We start from the raw sequence: 20,000 nt of genomic DNA on the forward strand, positions 1-20,000 counted from the left end.
GAAGCAAGCTTGAATTAGTAAGTGAAGTATTGCTATGGACTCCACGGCACGGACACGCAAGCAAAGGATGATCTAGATCCACATACATCCAGCAGATAGCACACGACGCCAACTGTGAACCTGAAGATATAAGGCAGCTGATGGAAGACAGCAAACTCTGGAGAGGAAGAGTCACATTGGTCCGGGCAAAGAGCCCGTCCTAAAGATGAGACTCTTGAAAATTCAATACGTTATTGCTATACATCTTATGAGAGGACTGAGCATTTTTTATAATTTCAGGTTCAAATGAACAACTACAGCAGGAATTGGAATATACTCCACTAATACCGGATTGTCATAGTTAGTTAATTTCAAAAATGCAATCTGGACATAAGGGCGCTTACGATATGCAATAAAATTGTTTTAAACTTGGAAAAATTCCACAGAAACGTATGTAATGCTTAAGATTGCTTTTGGTCCATCTTGCACGAATGAAGCATTAGTTTTTGAGTGGCATAAGAGATTCAATTTAGACAGGGAGTCTGTGAGGGATGATGAAAGCAGTGTAAGGAAGTCAGAAAACTAGAGTTGATCGGCCAAATAACGACTTTCATGGATAAGGGCTGTCGTGTGTCCATAGAGACAACAAGTGCACGGTTTGATGTGAGGATGGAAAATGTACACACAATTATTCACGAGGAACTGAAGATGCTGACGATTTGCGCGAATGTACCAGTCCACCACTTCATCCTTGTCGCAGACTATTCGATCAAGATGGGAATCAAGACAGTTCCTCATCCTCTCTATTATCCAAATTTTGCTTCTTGTGAGTTTTGGCTATTCCCTAAGCTCAAAGAAAACCTGAGAGGCTGTCGTTAGGAGACAAGGAAATAATAAAGACTGTGACAAGATTCTCGGTGCGTTCACACAAGAGGCTTTCCATGGGCTTACATAAGTTGTTGAAATGGCACAACACGTGTATTGCAGCCAGAAGAGATTATTTGGAAGGGGACTAGGGTTTCATGTGTGTACTATCAATGAAAGTGCCCATACGAAAAAATTCTGGGAACTTACTGAAGACACCTCGTATATTTCAGATTAGGACGAGACGTAAGAGTCATAGAGACGTTCATTCTGTGTTAGCAAGCCGATAGACCTCTCATGTCTCACTCATCACGTTACAGCCATCATATACTGTGAATATGTTAACACCACCACCACCACCACCACCACCACTCTATTCAAGGTTCCAGTTTTTATTTATCTCTGGCTATGAAACACGTTACCTGATCAGTATTACTATACAATTCTCCAAAATTGATGGAAGAGGGTTAGTCTTATCGGCGCTGGTATTGCCTATTTTGTCTTGCGTTTCGGCTGCAAAAGAGGCTGAGCGATTTCTTATTTTTTGTTCTTTAAGGCTACATAGACATAATGCTTAAGGCGTTTGCTTACTGACAATGGAAACCGGGTTTAAACTTGGAGTCAAAGATAGTACTTGATCGAATCTTGCTAAATACTCAGCATTATTAGACAAGAATCAAGTGTTTGTCGAGTAATCCTGGGAAAGGAGTGCCGCTCCTCTCCAAACACCTCGATTTAGTATCCAAAGAAAATGTTACCTTTCGGCTGTCCTCGGACTGTGCTCGACAGATTTATAGTTTTAGTCACAATCTCATGCGGGCTACTTTGGCTCTTAGTCCCCCCAAAAATGCAACACAAGAAAAACAGTCGAATACCTGCTCGTGAGTCATTTAATAGAAGCACCTTTGTTCCGTTGAAGCAATTAGATTTTAGGCTCACACACAGCTTTATATCGCATTCGGAAGGTTTCACGATTATTGCTGCAATAAAATAATAATTTATATAAGAAAAATGAACATACGTGTGTCTGGCTAGCTTCAATAATTACACATGCAAATTTACATTCATACAAAAAAGGAAGCTAAATCTTGCTAATTACTGATTATAATACTCAAAGCAAAATCAGATGACGTACGCAAATATTTTTTTATAAACAAAGAAGAGGATGTCTAAGCTTAATACCTGATAATAAAAAATAATCTATATATATATAAAAGCGAAAATGTGTGTATGTTTGTATGTATGTATGTGTGTTTGTATGTCTCACAAAAACTTTCGACACGGGTCAGGGATTTTTGTCCAGATCGGTATCATTTTAAAGTTCCAACCATCGCCCAACAAATATCGAAAAAATTGCAAAAAACGTTAATTCCTTCACCCTGAAATCAGCAGTTTTCTACAGGGGATCCGCAAAAACCGTCTTCTAATGACGTCTTCGGTTCTACGCATGCGCAAATGACATCGGAACCCGATTTAGTTTAAACATAAAAAAAACGACTTAATTTCGTCGACGTCGTCTTAGCTCAGTTGAGTAGAGGTCGGCGTCATCATCTGAAGGTTTTGGGTTCGAATTGTAGTGTGGGATGTCTTTTTTTTCGATTTTTAAAGTTTTAATATTGAAATAGGGTTATTTAAGTCAGTGTTTTTTTTTTAATTTTTATTTCTCAGATTTTTTAACGAAGTTTTAACGTTCTTTTTTCTGTTTCGCGTTTTCTTTTTTTGTTTTCCCATTTTTACATTTAACACGTTAGTTTTTTTTTGTTTTTTTTAATATTTACTTCGCTTATTCTTATGTTTTGATTACCACCCGAGCACACACACACCTCCAAACACCCGGGCAACGCCGCCCCCCCGGGTTATTTTAGCAATTTTTCACGTGTTTTTTTTTTTTTTTGGGGGGGGGGTTATTTTTCAGATTTTTTAAAGTAGTTTTAACGTTCGTTTTTCTGTTTTATTTTTCGCGTTTTCTTTTTTGTTTTTCTCATTTTTACATTTAACATCGTTCGTTTGCCTTACGTTAGTTTTTTTGTGTTCTTTTTTCGATTTTAAAAATTTTTAAAATGTTTACTTCGCTTATTCTTATGCTTTGATTAACACACAAACCTCTAAACACCCGGGCAACGCCGGGTACCCCCCGCTAATCTAATATATAAAAGACAAAATGTATGTTTGTATGTCTCCCAAGAACTTTCCACACACGGAACGAACACTGACAAAATCGGTATCGTTAGAAAGATTCATCTCTCAGACGACAAATATTAAACAATTAACCAAAAACATTACGGTCTTTGACTGTCAACTTTGCCTTTTTTTCGAAGGAGGGACCAGTTTTTGTATCAACATTTTTGCAAAGTATTCACGCCTCGCGATCTCGACGTACACATAAAAACCTTATTTTGAAGGCCCGTGACGTCACAAGTCGAGTCGGCGATCAAAGTCGGCTCATCAAAGTAAAGCGATACTTTTTTTTACTAGGGGGCTTATTGCTTATCAAGACAAGAAGGTAACTCGAGGATTAGTGTTAATGAGTGCCATATGGCTGGTGAAACAATATCGTGGTGATCGGTAATGATGAAATATAGGTCGGGTTTAATTATTTAAGAGGACGACTCAATAAAAATTTGTTTGCATTTGACTTGAAAACAATTATTATTGATGAAAAATACAACTCTCCCAGGTAACGCCAGCTAGCCCTGCTTGTATTAATGATTACAGAAATAATATTAATATTACTAAATTTTAATTTGTATTATTTACAGTATTCGTACTACCGTTCTTATAGCAAAAATGTGACACTAACACTCAGATATTATTCTCACAACGTTTCAGCCTGTGCAACCTACAAACTTCTTCAGGTATATATTATTCAGTTAATCGGAATGTTTATTGAGGTTAGTATTATTTATTCATTTATTTATTGCGGACTATTATCCTCATCTTTGAGTTGTTGTTTCACGACTTTCGGCCAGCAATTTCTCTGGCCTTTATCAGGTGGGTAACCGCGACGGGATAGAAATTTTGAATTTCTTAACCGCATCCTCAGCAATTACTACTACAGCTGTGGAAGGCAGTAATTTTTGAGGATGCAGTTAAAAGATTCGGAGTTCTTATCCCGTCACGATAACTACCTGACGAAGGCCAGAGGAATAGTTGGTCGAAACGCAGTGAAACAGCAACTCCAAGATGAGGATAATAGTCTTCTCTAGTCGTATCTTGTCAAATTCCAAAATTGAAGTTGAATTTTGGAATTTGTACGGAATTGCAAACGAAATCCTTTATTTAACCCAAAAGGGTAGCATGCGCTCGTTTCATAAGCAATAACGGGGCAGGAATCTTTAGCAATTTGCTATTATATATTTTTTAGTATCGCTCGCACTGGGGATTGAACCTTCAACGTCCTGAAGAGTTTCACTTAAAACTGAATTTTACTTAGTATTTCATGCGTTATGCCACTGGTCTGTTCAAAATTCCGTACAGATTGTCAAGATCAATATGATGGCAAACACACTAGAGGATGACCTTCAATCTGTAGTGGAATGAGGACATAAAAGGATGGTCACATTCAATGCTTCCAAGACTAAACTGGTTTCCTTCAATAATTACAAGAAACCTTCCCTGCCACCAATAGCAATGGCCAGTGACTCCCTGTCTGAGAGTACATCTTTCAAACTGCTTGGCCTAACGTTCACAGGAAACATGAGCTGGAACAATTATATTGAAAACATTGCCAGAGCCGCTGCGAAAAAGGTAGGCTCTCTCTACCGTGCAAGAAAACTACTGATACCTGAAAGTATCCTCTACCTCTATAAGGCCACCATTCGCCCATGTATGGAGTATTGTTGTCACATTTGGGCTGGTACATCTGCTGCTAGTCTCTCGCTCCTAGACAAGGTTCAAAAGAGAGTCGCAAACCTGATAGGTCCTGAACTGTCATCTAGGCTTCAGCCTCTGTCCCATCGACGAGATGTTGCATCCCTCTGCCTGTTCTACAAATACTTTAATGGTGAATGCTCTGATGAACAGCAGACACTTGTGCCCCCACGACGTAGACACCCTCGACAAACCCGACAGGCAGCTAAATCCCCCCCACACAGTAGAGATCCCTAGATGTAAAAGATCTTTCTACTCCAGTAGTTTCTTCCCCAGAACCGCTAGACTCTGGAATTCCATTCCAGGTCCCTGCTTCCCTAACTGTACTGACATGCAGAAGTTCAAGTGTAACGTGGTCGACATCTTGCTGCCCAAATCTCAACATAGTGCCTCAGTAGTTGCTGTCCCTGATAGTAGCCTCCTACACCAAAGTGGCAATGTGCCTTGTTTGGGGTGAAAATGAAATAATAAAAAAAGGTATTTCGAGATTACTGTGGCCGAAACCTTGTTAGAATAAAACACACGACGAGAGCAATAGTCAAAAGTTTTTATTATACAAATCATCAATCGTCATCTAAAAAAATGAAGAAACATTATTTATCTGCAGAGTAGAACGATATTGACGGTGTGAGACACAAAGAAAGCAATCCCTGTCATGGACTTGCGTCAGAAGCAGAAATTGTAATTAAATTCCTTGCAAAAAATTGCAATGACTATGTAGAAAAATAATGACAAGTGAAGCATGCATGTCCCCCCCCTCGTGAGTACACAGTGAACGAAGCATAAACAAATGACTAAGTTCAGCATTCCCCATCTACCATTTAGCCCTCAAAAGTCCCCAGAGGACGTAAAATCCTGGTGAAAATAAACACAGTGCAGTTTAGGGCCTTTACATATGTACATTTGAGTTCTGCACCATGCAAAGGAAGAAATGATTAAGTCCATCATTTGCCCCCGCCTATTTAGCCCCCAAAGTCTCCAAGGCCTTAACATATTTAAATTTGAGTTCAACACCATGCGAAACTGCTAAATAGACATACGCAGAAAATTTTGGACAAATATGGTAAAATAGTCCCGAAAATGGAGTGTTTTTATTAGCCGTAAAAGAACCTATGGGGCAAACCCAAGAGTTATCGCGAAGTATAGACAAACAAAACTATATAGAAATCAGTTAGTTACAACTTTTCAGAAAGTTTTATAAAAATACAAGGCATCAATTTTTTTTTAATAAGCACAAAAGTGTCAATTTTAACCCAAAAGCCACTCCTAGAGAAGCAACCTGAGTTTTCCCGGAAAATCTGTTCTGTTACGTTTTTTTTTTTTGTCATGTTTAATGTTTGTGCCAAATTTTAAAAACATTCCAAGGCGTAGTTATTGAAAAAAGTGCGGACAGACAAACGGACGAACGGAGAAGGGTGAATTTACAGGTTCACCCTCCTTTTATCGGGGGACCAACAAATTATGTTGCACCAAAGACCGCTCGTTTTAATAGTACCACTTCCGTCTACGTATGTCTTCAACATTTTGAGTTAAAAATGGGAGGCTTTACTTTTGGAACGACCTTCGTGTTTGCATTTTATAATTTTTTTTAATATAAAAAAATATACATTTTTTTTACTCATTAAACATGGGCAAACTTTATATCTTATTGACTGAAAATGAGTGCTTCATGCCAAATTGATTGTTGAAAATAATTAACTGTGTGCTCATTTTTGCATTAAATACTCATCTGATTCTACTTAAACTTTGCATTAAAGCGATACTGTAATACTTAGTTCGCTGAACCTTATCATAACAAATGTCACCACAAAATTTAAGCTAGATCGGTCTAGTAGTCTCCAAAAATCTGCTAGATTCCATGGTGCCTAGTTATTACATAGTGGAACAGTAAAATTGTCGCTCCAGATAAAACGACACGATTCCATTTCTGCTTGATGGAATCCGTTTTTCTTCTTTTCTTGCAGGCCAGTTGTGTACAAATCCCAAGAGCGATAGGGGCCTTCTATCATGTCTGAAAGAGATCGGAGATGCGCCGTTGTACAACTCATGCTCTTTACCGATGCAAGTTATGACAACAGGACCATTGCCAGCGTTCTGAATATAAACATCTGGACGGTTCAACACTTAAGATCACAGCCCAAGGAAGTTTTCGGCCACTGTTATGCTCATTGGTGTGGTTTCAAATGAACGCTATATTACGTCGCCTCACATCTTCGAAATCGGCTTGAATGTCAACACCAAAGTGTACCTGGATGGGCTAAAGAGTGTGGTGATCTCCTGGTGCAATCAGGTGGTGGCTGGCAGAGTCTGAGTGTAGTGGTAAGACTCGGTGTCGGATCACAAGTACAAAGAGACCAAGGCTTAGTTTCAGAAGGAGTACTACGATTTGTACCCCTCTCTCACTAGCCCCCGTCCCCGACCTGAACCCGCTGAACAACAAATCCCAAGGGCGAGAGAAACCTCCTATTATGACTGAAAGTGATACAATGTTCATCGAACGGGATCGGAGATGCATCGCTGTACTACTGATCTAAGTTATGACAACAGGACAATTGACAGTACCCTCAAAATGATAACCTAGACGGTTCAACACTTGAAGGCACCGCTCAATATATCAGACGACCCATGGTACGGTTTAAAGAGAGGAACACATCATGCCAGCTCACATTAGAAGTCGGCTTGGAAGTTAATACCAAAGTGTACCTGGATCTGCTGAAGAGTTTGGTGATCCCCGTTGCAATCAGGTGGCCGCTAGCAGACACTAGATGTTGCAGCAGAACTAGGCATCGGCTCACAAGTCCGAAGAGACCAAGGCTTGGCTTCAGAAAGTGTGTTACGACTTTGTACCTTTCTCTCTCTGGCTTCCTCCTCGTTTCCCAACCTGAACCCGGTGGACTACTTCGTTTGGTCATATGTCGAGAAAATCACCAACATGAACTCTTACAATCAAAGTATTCGCTGAGCTCCCGCCGACGATTGTGGAAAATGCATGCTCCCAGTTCCCGACCTGTATTTAGATGATGATTAAGTTTGAAGGAGGCCAACTTTAATGGATGTCAGTTGTACTAAATAATCATATTACCTGAATTAACAAAAGCTGTAATGTTTTTTTTTTCTTTAGGGTGACAATTTGTCGTTCTACCCTGTATATAAAGTTGAGTTTCATTTCTAGCTCTGGCATTGATACTGAAACCTACATTTTCTATTTAAAACAAACTTCTTTAGGTAAACTAAATTGCATATTCTTTTGGTAAACGAACTTTAAGTAATAAATAATTGATTTTTTGTGGTTTCTTATTATGTCCTTGATTCTATTTAGCGAGTACGCTTAAGTATTTTATGCATAGTTTCTACATTGTGCATAATTGCGTAGAATTTCAGATGAAAACTTTCTAGCACGTGGACATGTTTATACATCTCTCTCTCTATATATATATATATATACCTGTCTCTCTCTCTCTCTCATATATATATATATATATATATATATATATATATATATATATATATATATATATATATATATATATATATATATTGGCAGCAAGTCCTAATTCAAATACGACTGATTGAACACAACAGAGTCATTCTTTTTCCGATTTTTCTGGATATCTTTTCCATTCAGTCTTTATTATATTATGTTATATTAAATAGTGCCCAAAAGTTGTTGTTGAGCCATATTCTTTTCAGGTGCTTTCTATCGCTGCGTCCGATTATCATCAGGAGCGATTACTGTCACCGTGTTCTTTTCCTTTGAGGTTTGGTGTATTTATATTTTTTTATTGGTTATAAAGGTAGGTGCAGGATAGTTAGGGGCGAATTATTTTTATTTTTGATTTCGATTTTCTTATCTTATAGGTTATTTATTTAGTTTCTTGTAAGTTATTACTTACTGTTAATATATTTGTGTTAAATGAGACTTGGTTTAAAAGGGGCCGTATTTTATATATATATATATATATATATATATATATATACATATATATATATTTGTGTGTGTGGGTGTGAGACAGTGTTAAGTACTTTCAGTTGTAATAAAGTCGGTCAACTTAGCTAATAAGCGCAGATCGTCATATAATAAGATCACTCCTACTGACGCTAAAAGCATTTATTAAGAATAAATGTTTAATTCCAACTGTATCTTTCACGGTTTATAGTAGTCTCGTGGTTCGAGTCCTTGCTAATGAAGCCAGACATGACTTCTGTTGCTGGGGTTCGAATCTCTCGACTGGCGTTAATCGTGACATCCTGCACTGATGATTCTCGAAATGATGAAACACTAGTGTCTGTAGGTATTTAATAATTATTATAGTTAATAATAATAATAATAATAATAATAATATATATATATATATATATATATATATATATATCAAAGGGCCTTGTCTCTGTATAACCCAGAGTCTGTATCAAACTTCTCTTTGAATATTTTATCTACAAACTAGAAATTTGATATATAGGGTATTTGGATTTCACAAACACTTTCGATTTTACTCTTAGTCTGTAAAAAACGCTTCTAATGGGTCAACATTGAAAAGAAAATTACCTTCCCTGGCAGTAATAACGTTTGAGCATGCGTATGTATATTATTTTAGCTTGCAGCTTAATTTTTCGCTTTGTTTCTTTTTTTTTATCTACCTGGCTATAGCTCAGCACGGTAACGACGAAAACTACGGCCTTTAATAACGACTAAAGCTGAATGTTTTGGTTTGGATTCCTGCTGATGGCACCGAGTATATTTTTTAATTTTGGAAATCATTACTATATATATATATTAGGCACAATATAATGATAAATACAGAATTTGCGCTATAAAAATAAATGCGACATATGAATAAATTAAAATCATATTTAAGTGTGTTTTACGACTGACCAATGCCAGGCGGCCTCGTAGTTATTGTCTAAAAGAAATTGGTGAATTAGTTTGAATTGTGTATTTGGACGTCAGTGTTACTACTACTACTACTACTACTACTACTACTACACGTATAAGTAATCTACAGAAACGTGTTTCACGGTTCTACCGATCGTCAGTGTAGCTTGACTCTTCTAGGATTCGAACCTCGGACCATATGTATGGCGGTTCGAATCCTAGAACAGTCAAGCTAAACACATGTCTGTAGATGACTGTTTTATAAGTAAAATAATAAGTATATAATGTTTGTATATTTGTTTACGTCCAAAAAATATGGGTGATCTTACAAACAAAAATATTTGTCCTTGATTTCCAAGGTTGGAAACGCTAATAACCGTTATAATAATTATCGTAAAACAATAACAGAACAATCGACACACAAACACACACACACAAACACACACACAAATACACACACAAACACACACAAATACACACACAAACATACACACACAAACACACACACACAGAAACACACACAAATACACACACAACCACACACATAACCACACACACAAACAAATAATTTTCCAAGGGTTTTCCAAAGAATTTTAGAATTAACTTAAGATCACCATTAATCTCTACAGTCTGATAGTTTTTTTTTCTAAAAGCTTACAGTTTATTTTTAGGAACTTAATTTATCTTTTTAAAAACGTTATTTCTTAAACACACGTTATTTCTTAAACACACGTTATTTCTTAAACACACACACAAACACACACACAAACACACACACAAATACACACATAGAAACACACACACACACAAACACACATACAAACACACACACAAACACACACACACAAATATACACACAACCAGACACACAATCACACACACAAACAAATAAATTTCCAAGGCTTTTCCAAAGAATTTTTGAATTAACCTAAGATCACCATTAATCTCTACAGTCTGATAGTTTTTTTCTAAAAGCTTACAGTGTATTTTTAAGAACTTAATTTATCTTTTAAAAACGTTATTTCTTAAACACGCGTTATTTCTTAAACACACGTTATTTCTTAAACACACACACATAAACACACACAAACACACACACAAATACACACACACAAATACACACACACAAACACACAAACACACACACAAACACACACACAAACACCTGTCCCATCGACGAAATGTTGCATCCCTCTGCCTGTTCTACAAGTATTTTAGTGGTGAATGCTCTGATGAACTGCAATCACTTGTGCCCCCACGACGCGAGCACCCTCGACAAACCCGACAGGCTACTAGATCCCACCCCCACACTGTAGAGGTCCCTAGATGTAAAAGATCTTTTTACTCCAATAGTTTCTTCCCCAGAACCGCAAGACTCTGGAATTCCGTTCCAGGTCCCTGCTTCCCCAACAGTACTGACGTGCAGAAGTTCAAGTGTAACGTGAACCGACACCTTGCTGCCCAAATCCCTACATAGTACCCCAGTAGTTGTTGCCCCTGATAGTAGCCCCCTACACCAAAGTGGCAATTTGCCTTGTTTGGGGTGAAAATGTAATAAAAAAAAAAAAAAAAAAAAACACAAACACACACACATACAAACACACACACAAACATCCACACAAACAGACACACACAAACAGACCCACACATATTTTTAATTTTGCGAACAAAGAATCAGTTTTGATCGTCGGGTGCGAAAGTTACATATTAAGTATAAATTTAGCATTCCAGTTTTTCTAGCCTCTAAATTTGGAATAACTCATGGCATGCATTCATAGAATAATGGAAGTAAATGAAACACAAACAAAATAGAAGGGTCACTAAGTAGCAAGTGCTATCTAAAACGTAAACAAAGTTTTGTAAATAAAAATATGAGAAAAGCCAAATTTTATTACAAAATATTTTTAGACAAGAGATAAGAATATAAAAGTTATTTTTCAGTCATTTATACAAACACATAATTGGCGAAGAAAGTTGACTTGATAGTCACGAGTCAAAATGTTTATAGCCACTTGGACGAAATGATCATTTCTAACAGGGGACTGTGAGGAGTTGAGCAGCGAGATGTCTGTTCACATTACATTCAAACTTCTGCAGGTTAATACAGTCATGGAACCGGGGGGGGGGTTAAATTCAAGCACTTCGAGGGAAGAAACTAGATTAGAGTAGAAGGCTTTTCAACAATAAAGGGGTGGAATTTTGTTGCTTGTCAGGTTAGTTGGAAATTGTAAAGCGAATACCTACTACAACTCCCTGAAAAAAATCTATTTCGCATGTAGGTGTAGTGAAAGTAATAAAAGGCATGACTTACGCAAGTGGCAGAGACTATATCCTGTCAGATGACGGGATCAGGCGTGGAAAAATAACAACTTCAGTTTGCAGATGGATGATTTTTTTATACATATGACAATAATTTTCGCATGAGGAGACTGGGGGCTATAAGAAGGACGAATTTTAGAGGAGAGGTTGAGTGTTTCAAAGCAGAGGAAGAGAGCGAGAACGAAAGTATACGTTAATAATTACGCTTTAAGTTAAAGGGAGTTGATACAAATTGTTGTGTTGGTGAGGAAACATAATTATTTTTTGTTTGTTTACATAGTAAGCATAACAACAATTGGTTTTACCTGGCTGTCTTAGTAATTCTACTAGGCCACTGGTAGTGGTCTCTCTGGTTTTTGTTGTACTTGTGGTTGGCGTTGTTTTCATGACTGGTGCTGTAGCTATGATGACTGGTACTGCAATAATAATAATAATAATAATAATAATAATAATAATAATAATAATACATACATACATACATACATTAGTACATTTGGGCAGCATTTTCTCCTTTCTGCACGTTTCATTGAAGAAAATAAGCAGCTCTTGTTTATTTCTGTTACAATCCATTTTTTTCTTTTTGACTGACTAGTTTCCGAACATTCTGGTCGAGTGTAAAAAGAAATTTGCCGTATTCGCGAGGTTTTCGACCTCCAAAAGTCGTCTTCAGGCGAGTGATGAAAAATAATAGAAATTAACGTAATGAATTGAGTATGTTCCTCACTTAACTCCCCATGTTACCTTAATCTTTTGCAGAAATTATTTATTATTTAAAAACAGAGACAAGTTACTCAATAAAAGATTAGAAACTTCCATAAGCTGCAGGCATTATAAGGAGCATCTTAGTGATCTTAATAGTACCTCTTAATTTTATTTTATTCATATTAAAATATCTATAACTTAATAAAGATAGATAATCTGCATACTGTAGGCATATATGTGTTTGCTGTGTGTATGTGTGTGTATATATGTGTATATGTGTTTGTATTTGTATATGTATGTATATGTGTATGTATATGTATGTATTTATGTATTGGTATATGTATATATGTTGTATAGGTGATTATATACATACGTTTTTGTATATATATGTGTCTGTGTGTATATGTGTGCATATGTATGTATATATATGAAAATGTACATGTAAGAATATTTCGTCTGTGTTTGTAAATTTATATATGTGTCCTTGTTTGATGTATATACCTGCTTTTGTGTGTGTGAGATATATACCTAATAGTCCCATTTAGCTCAATATGGATTAAATTTACCACAAACAAACCTAAAATACCAATTGCATACTTACACTAAGTCAACTAAAACACCTTCTATAAAATAAATACCCAAACGCTGAGGGGTTTTCTCCTAACACGTTTTATGTTGTACTACTTTCACACTGAATATATTGATTCAAATAGTTAACTATTCTTATTCCTTAACATATATTTGAAAATATCCGACCTGAAACTCCCCATAGTGTAATTTAAAGAATATACTTTAAAACACCTTCTATAAAATAAATACCCAAACGCTGAGGGGTTTTCTCCTAACACGTTTTATGTTGTACTACTTTCACACTGAATATATTGATTCAAATAGTTAACTATTCTTATTCCTTAACATATATTTGAAAATATCCGACCTGAAACTCCCCATAGTGTAATTTAAAGAATATACTTTAAAACACCTTCTATAAAATAAATACCCAAACGCTGAGGGGTTTTCTCCTAACACGTTTTATGTTGTACTACTTTCGCACTGAATATATTGATTCAAATAGTTAACTATTCTTATTCCTTAACATATATTTGAAAATATCCGACTTGAAACTCCCCTATAGTGTAATTTAAAGAATATACTTTCAAACACAGAATTAAGAAATAATGGTGTTTTTATAATAATATATGTTCCTAAAAAAAAACTATAGAATTTAGAAAAGACTTTCAAACTGTAGAGATTACAAGTGATTGTAAGCGTATTTTAAAATTTCTTGGAAAACTTTTAAAAATAATTTTGAAAAGGAATTTTTGATAAAAATACACCCTTTTATATGTATTAAAACTTTAAATAAATAAAAATAAATAAATAAGAGAAAGAAAAGAAATGAAATAAGTAAATAATAATTATGAATAATAACAAAAGAATAAATAATAAAAAATACATAAATAAGTAAATAATTTTTATGACACAAGATATATGTACATATGCTTGTTTATATATATGTATGTATATTTCTATACATGTATATATCTAATAATACTAAAAGTTATAATAAGTATTATTCAATAAGCTTTAATGTATTAACTTATTAAGATGCAAATTAATAATTGATTTGATACAAGTATAAAAATCCATAACTAACTAAGACGATAGAATATCTGCATTCAGTATATATGTACATATGTGTGTGTTTGTGTATATTTGCTTCTGTGTATGTTTTTCCGCATATATATGCTTGTGTATTTGTATGTATATATGTTGTATGGGTTGATATATATATATATAGATATATATATATATGATTTTAGTGTGTATGTGTGTATATATTTGTATATATATTGTATAAGTCAGAAGTGGGCTAAATTCACCAACCAAATCCAGATGGCTTTTTATTGTAAAGACTCCAAATACATGTACCATTTGCTTAAAAAGGCCTTTGGTCATCAAACACTGTCAACAGTACTTTTACTCTGGAGTACTCTTATAAAGGATCCTAACAAGATTCTCTTTCGTTGGACTGAGCATTATTCTGATCTCTTTGACAACCCCTCTGATGTTGATGAAGACGTCATCAATGGATTTTTTACCACAACAGAAGATTATCCATAAAATGTTTAGGTTCCCACCTGAGAACAAAATTAGAGATGCAATCAAGAGAGCGAATATTGGGAGGACCCCAGGACTTGATGGTATTCTTATGGAAGTCGTCTTATATGACAGTGTTAAGCTTGTTCATAAAATTAATCTTATTACTGATGTCTGGAAGGGTGTTCCCGTCCACCAGGATTGGGTTGATGCAATTCTTATTTATTTATTTTATTTTTACATAGACATCACCACTTACCAAGGTCAAAAAGCCACTCGAGAATACAGTAGAAATAAGACAATATAGTAACCGTTAGTAATGGAGATTCGGTAAATTTGTTGACTTATATGGAACGGCTCATCAAAAACTTGTTTACGTTAGACTTGAAAACAACCATATTGTAGTCAGCTGGAAAGCAGAAAAACAGAAGACAATTCCATAGGTGTGCTGTTCTAAGAAAGAAGCTTTGCTCATGGAATCTAAGTTTAGGTTTATTAACTGATAAAGAGTGGGGGAAACTAGTGATAGTGTTTTCTGCTAGACGGGTGTTTCTTATGAAAGTTTGGCGAGGGGGACCATAGAATGGACCTCAGCCGAGTATTTGCCATGAAAATAACGATAAAGCAGAGACAAACTCGCAAGATCTCTTCTGTCAGAAAGGTTGCAGGGAAGAGAAAAAGACATTCCCCCACATGGCTACGAAGTCTATTTTGAACTCTATTAAGGTAGAATAAGTTCTTTCTAGCAGCTCCTGCCCAGATGTGGCAACAGTACTCCATACTTGGACGTACCTGGCTCTTATATAGATAGAGAATTACATCAGCAGTGAGATGTCTACTGGCTCGATAGAAGGATCTCACCATTTTTTAATCATTGTACAAGGGAAAGGGGTCAAGGACCGACTGTGAGAGTTATCGTGGGATAGGTTTGTTGGAAGCAGTTGGCAATTATTTTCCAAAGTTCTATTCAATAGATTGTTAAAGTATATTAGTCTGTCTGCCATTCCAGAAATTCAAAGTGGCTTTCGTCCGGCAGAGGAACCATAAACCTGATCTCTGCCTGGACTGAACACGGTGTTCCACTTTATCAGGTTTTTGTTGATTGGATACGGTAAACAGAAATGGCCTATGAACATTTCTGGAAAAGTTGGGATACCCAGCTCAATTTCTACGATTACTCAGGGAGCTCCACACTTATATGAAAGCTCTCCTAAAATTCAATATACACCTATCAGAACCCATCTCAGTTGACAATTGCGTGAAGCAGGGTGATATCCTAGCCTATTTTTTTCTATTTATTTAGAAACTATGCTTTATATATATATATATATATATATATATATATATATATATATATATATATATATATATATATATTAATACGTACATACATACATACAGATACATACATTTATCTAAATACATATATGTACATACATATATATATACATATATATACATGTATATACATACATATATACACACACATATATATATATACATACATATATATACATACATATATATACATACATATATATACATACATATATATACATACAAACATACATACATACATATATATATATACATACCTCTACACTCCATGTTTAAAAAGGAAGTGTCCTCTATATCAGATCTGACAGAATGGTTAATTGCAGGCATAGACCAATTCATGCCATCTAAAAAATTCCAACAAAAACCTAACAGCCAGCCATGGTTCTCCCCAGAATGTGCTTCTGCTATCGCGCACAGAAACCACTTTTTCCATAGCTACCAACGTAATAGATGCACTGAGACTAAAGCTGCCTTCAGGACTACCAGCAACCACTGTAAAAGAGTAATGAAAAAATGCAAGAGAGCTATACGCCCAGTCTGTTAAATCCAAGGTAGCTGATCAGCGGCTTGGTTTCCACCAGTTTTGGCAAATAACAAATAGGATTCTGAACAGAAGTGTGCGTTCTATCCCAACCATTATCAATGGACCAGAGGCCATCTCGTCAGCGTCAGACAAGGCCAAACTATTTGCAAAGAACTTTGCAACTAAATCTAACCTATGCGACGAAGGCCATCAACTCCCCATATTTCCTCCTATAACACAGAACACGCTAGGTAACATACAAATATCCGTGCATGAGGTCGCCAAGCTAATCAAGAACCTTGATTCCAGTAAAGCAACTGACCCTGACGGCATCCCAATTATAGTGTTAAAAAAGCTTCAACCAGAACTTGCTCCCATACTTACGAAACTTTTTAAGCGTTGCCTTAAGGAGAAGTGCTTTCCGACTCCCTGGAAGACCTCATCAGTTTGCCCTGTATTTAAGAATTCAGGTGATAAGTCATCTCCCTCTCAGTACAGACCAATAAGTCTCCTGTGTGTTATGAGTAAGTTGCTGGAATCCATATTAAATAGAGAAATAGTCAACCACCTCAACAGAAACAACCTTCTTAATGACACACAATATGGTTTCCGCTCTGCAAGATCTACCGCAGATGTGCTGACGGTTATATCTCACAGGATTAGTGAATCTCTTGACAAAGGCTTCCTTTCTATGGCAATTGCTCTTGATATATCAAAAGCCTTCGATCAGGTATGGCATAAGGGTCTACTTCACAAGATTTCCAGCTACGATATCACTGGAAATGTTTTCTCAATCATTAAATCATTTCTCTCCGATAGGCTCATAAGAGTAGTGGTCGATGGACAAAAATCAGAGGCCTGCAGTATTAATGCTGGAGTCCCTCCGGGGTCAATCCTGGGCCCAACTCTCTTCCTTATCTACATCAATGACCTTCCTAAACACATACTAAAATCATTCGTTCACATCTATGCTGATGACACGACCATCTACGGCAACACATCAAAGGCTGTAAATGACAAAGTTCTCTCTGATTCTCTCTCCTCTGATCTCAAGCGCGTGGTTCAGTGGGGGAAGACGTGGCTGGTTACCTTTAATTCATCTAAAACCAAACTCATATCCTTACATCATCAACGCTCTGATCCCCATCTGGCATCAGTTGATATGGATGGCTCTCGTCTGAGAGAGGCCCCGTGTTTTGACAAGCTTCTGGGTTTGACCTTTACTCCTGATCTGAAATGGAACACGTACATCAAGTATGTTGCCAAGGTCGCTGGAAAGATGGTGGGATCCTTCTACCGCTCCAGAAGATATCTCACTACTGATGCAATTCTCTATCTATATAAAAGCCAATTACGTCTAAGGATGGAATACTGCTGCTATATCTGGACAGGAGCTGCTAAAAACAGCCTGTCCTGCCTTGACAGAGTACAAAATAGACTTCGTGGCTTGGTGGGGGATGCCCTTTTCTCTCTCCTGCAACCTCTCTCCCACAGAAGAGACGTTGCGAGCCCATCTTTGTTTTATCGTTATTTCCATGGCAGGTGCTCGACTGAACTCCAATCTCTGGTCCCCCCTCGCCAATCTTTCACGAAAAACACCCGTCTAGCCGAAACCACTTTGAAAACTTTTCATCCACTCTTTATCTGTGCCTAAATCAAAACGTGGATTCCATGAACAAAGCTTCTTTCTTAGAACTGCGCGCCTGTGGAACTCTGTCTCGTCTGCCTGTTTCCCACCTGACTACAACTAGGATGTGTTCAAGTCCAACGTTAACACATTCCTAATGAACCGCCCCCTTAGGTAAACACTTCATAAACTCTACACTAACGTAATGTACTTACTTGCAATAACCCTTATCCCTGCGTGGCTTCCGGGCCTTGATAAGTGGTGATCACTGTATAAAAAATACATATATATGGTGATTATCAGTTCTCGACAGAAGAAGACTATCTTTCCCTTGCTTCATTGTTGATTACTTATTAATTTTTATGTAGTTTTGAAATATGTTTTTTTTTAAATTAATTATATACACATATATACGCTTATACACACATACATATATACATGTGGAGATGTGATCAAGATGCATCAATTCCTATTTTCTGTGAGAGCGAATGTGGCTCTTCAGACCAACTCTGCTCTTACACAGTCTGTTGCAAAAGGTCACACTTAAACTGAGATTGAGGGATGCCAACAGGTGGTGCTCTACTGTGGACGCTCATATGACGCTTCAGGCCTCCACTCGATTTACAGACCACAGAGTAAACAGAACATCTGTGCCCTGCAATGTTTTCCCCATCAAAGAAAGATTGATCTCCAAGTGAACGCCTATGGCTAGCTAGGCCAGCACCGGATAAAGTCATTTTACCGCAAAATCACATATGTGGTTCTGCATGAACTCCTCCGACAGACCTGATATGTCTGACAAATTCTTCTTCCGGATATCATGCTTCATTTTTGCATGCTCATATTTTTTCTTCTCAAAACTATCACAGCCATGATAGACCAAGGAGCGCCACTTTTTACGATCATTGGAAGCACTTTCCCAACTGAACACGTCAATACCAGGAGCTTTAAGATTATCTTTGATGCTATCCTTAAAGCGTTTCCTCGGTTTATGTTGTGGACGCTTTCCTTGTGTAATTTCACCATAGAACAGGCGCTTTGGCAATCTATCGTCGACCATCCTTGTCAGATGTCCAGCCCACCTCATCTGGTTGCGTATAATCAACTTCTCGATACAAGGTACGTCAGCCCGCATGAGAACATCCATATCAGGTATAAAAGTGCTCCAACTGATGCCCAGAATATGTCTCAGGAATTTCTGGTACACTCTCTCTATGACTTTTACATGTCTACCACAAGTTGTCCAGGCCTCAGAAGCGTAAAGCAGATATGGTAAAATACAAGATTAATAGACACTGAACTGTGTATGAATAGTTATACCCCTGTCAGATCATACTCGCTTCTCTAAGCCACCAAAAGCCTTAGTTGACCTCAGCATCCAGTACTACCCAAATACACAAATGTGTCAACCACGGCAAGTCTCTGGCTGTTGACAAAAATATTTGGTTCCATATACAACCTACCGGGTGGAGGTGTGAACATGCCTTTAGCCTTCTTAAGACTAATAGTAAGCCCAAAAACCGCACAGGCCCCCGAAGACAGATCCATGATACCCTGCATATCCCTCTAACCATGGGCCACGAGATCGGCGTCATCCGCATAAAGCAATTCATGAACCAGGTGCTGAAAGGTCCTTGTAAAGGCATGAAAACGACGAAGATCAAAGACCCTACCTGTGGTTCTGAAACGCAAATGAACACCTAGAGAACATTCCCTAAAGGCATACGATAACATAGTTGCAAAATAAATTGAAAAAGTGTAGGTGCTAGGCTATCACCCTGCTTCACACCATTGTCAACCGAAAT

General features: G+C 36.9%; 1 protein-coding gene across 8 annotated transcripts in view; it reads right to left on the reverse strand.

Moving 5' to 3' along the window:
• LOC145265389 (inter-alpha-trypsin inhibitor heavy chain H4-like) overlaps nucleotides 1-20,000 on the reverse strand; it is a 126,324-nt gene that overhangs the window by 6,171 nt on the left and 100,153 nt on the right. For all 8 annotated transcript variants that reach the window (XM_080121206.1, XM_080121204.1, XM_080121205.1 and 5 more), the window contains 2 exons: nucleotides 12,211-12,321; nucleotides 1,719-1,823 (listed from right to left, as the gene is read on the reverse strand). In XM_080121206.1, coding sequence (XP_079977332.1) covers nucleotides 1,719-1,823; nucleotides 12,211-12,321 — 216 coding nt within the window. The remainder of the gene's footprint in view (nucleotides 1-1,718; nucleotides 1,824-12,210; nucleotides 12,322-20,000) is intronic.

This window comes from Euprymna scolopes, chromosome 40 (genome assembly GCF_053919585.1).
Source record: "Euprymna scolopes isolate OS-2025 chromosome 40, ASM5391958v1, whole genome shotgun sequence".
Classification (NCBI taxonomy): domain Eukaryota; kingdom Metazoa; phylum Mollusca; class Cephalopoda; order Sepiida; family Sepiolidae; genus Euprymna; species Euprymna scolopes.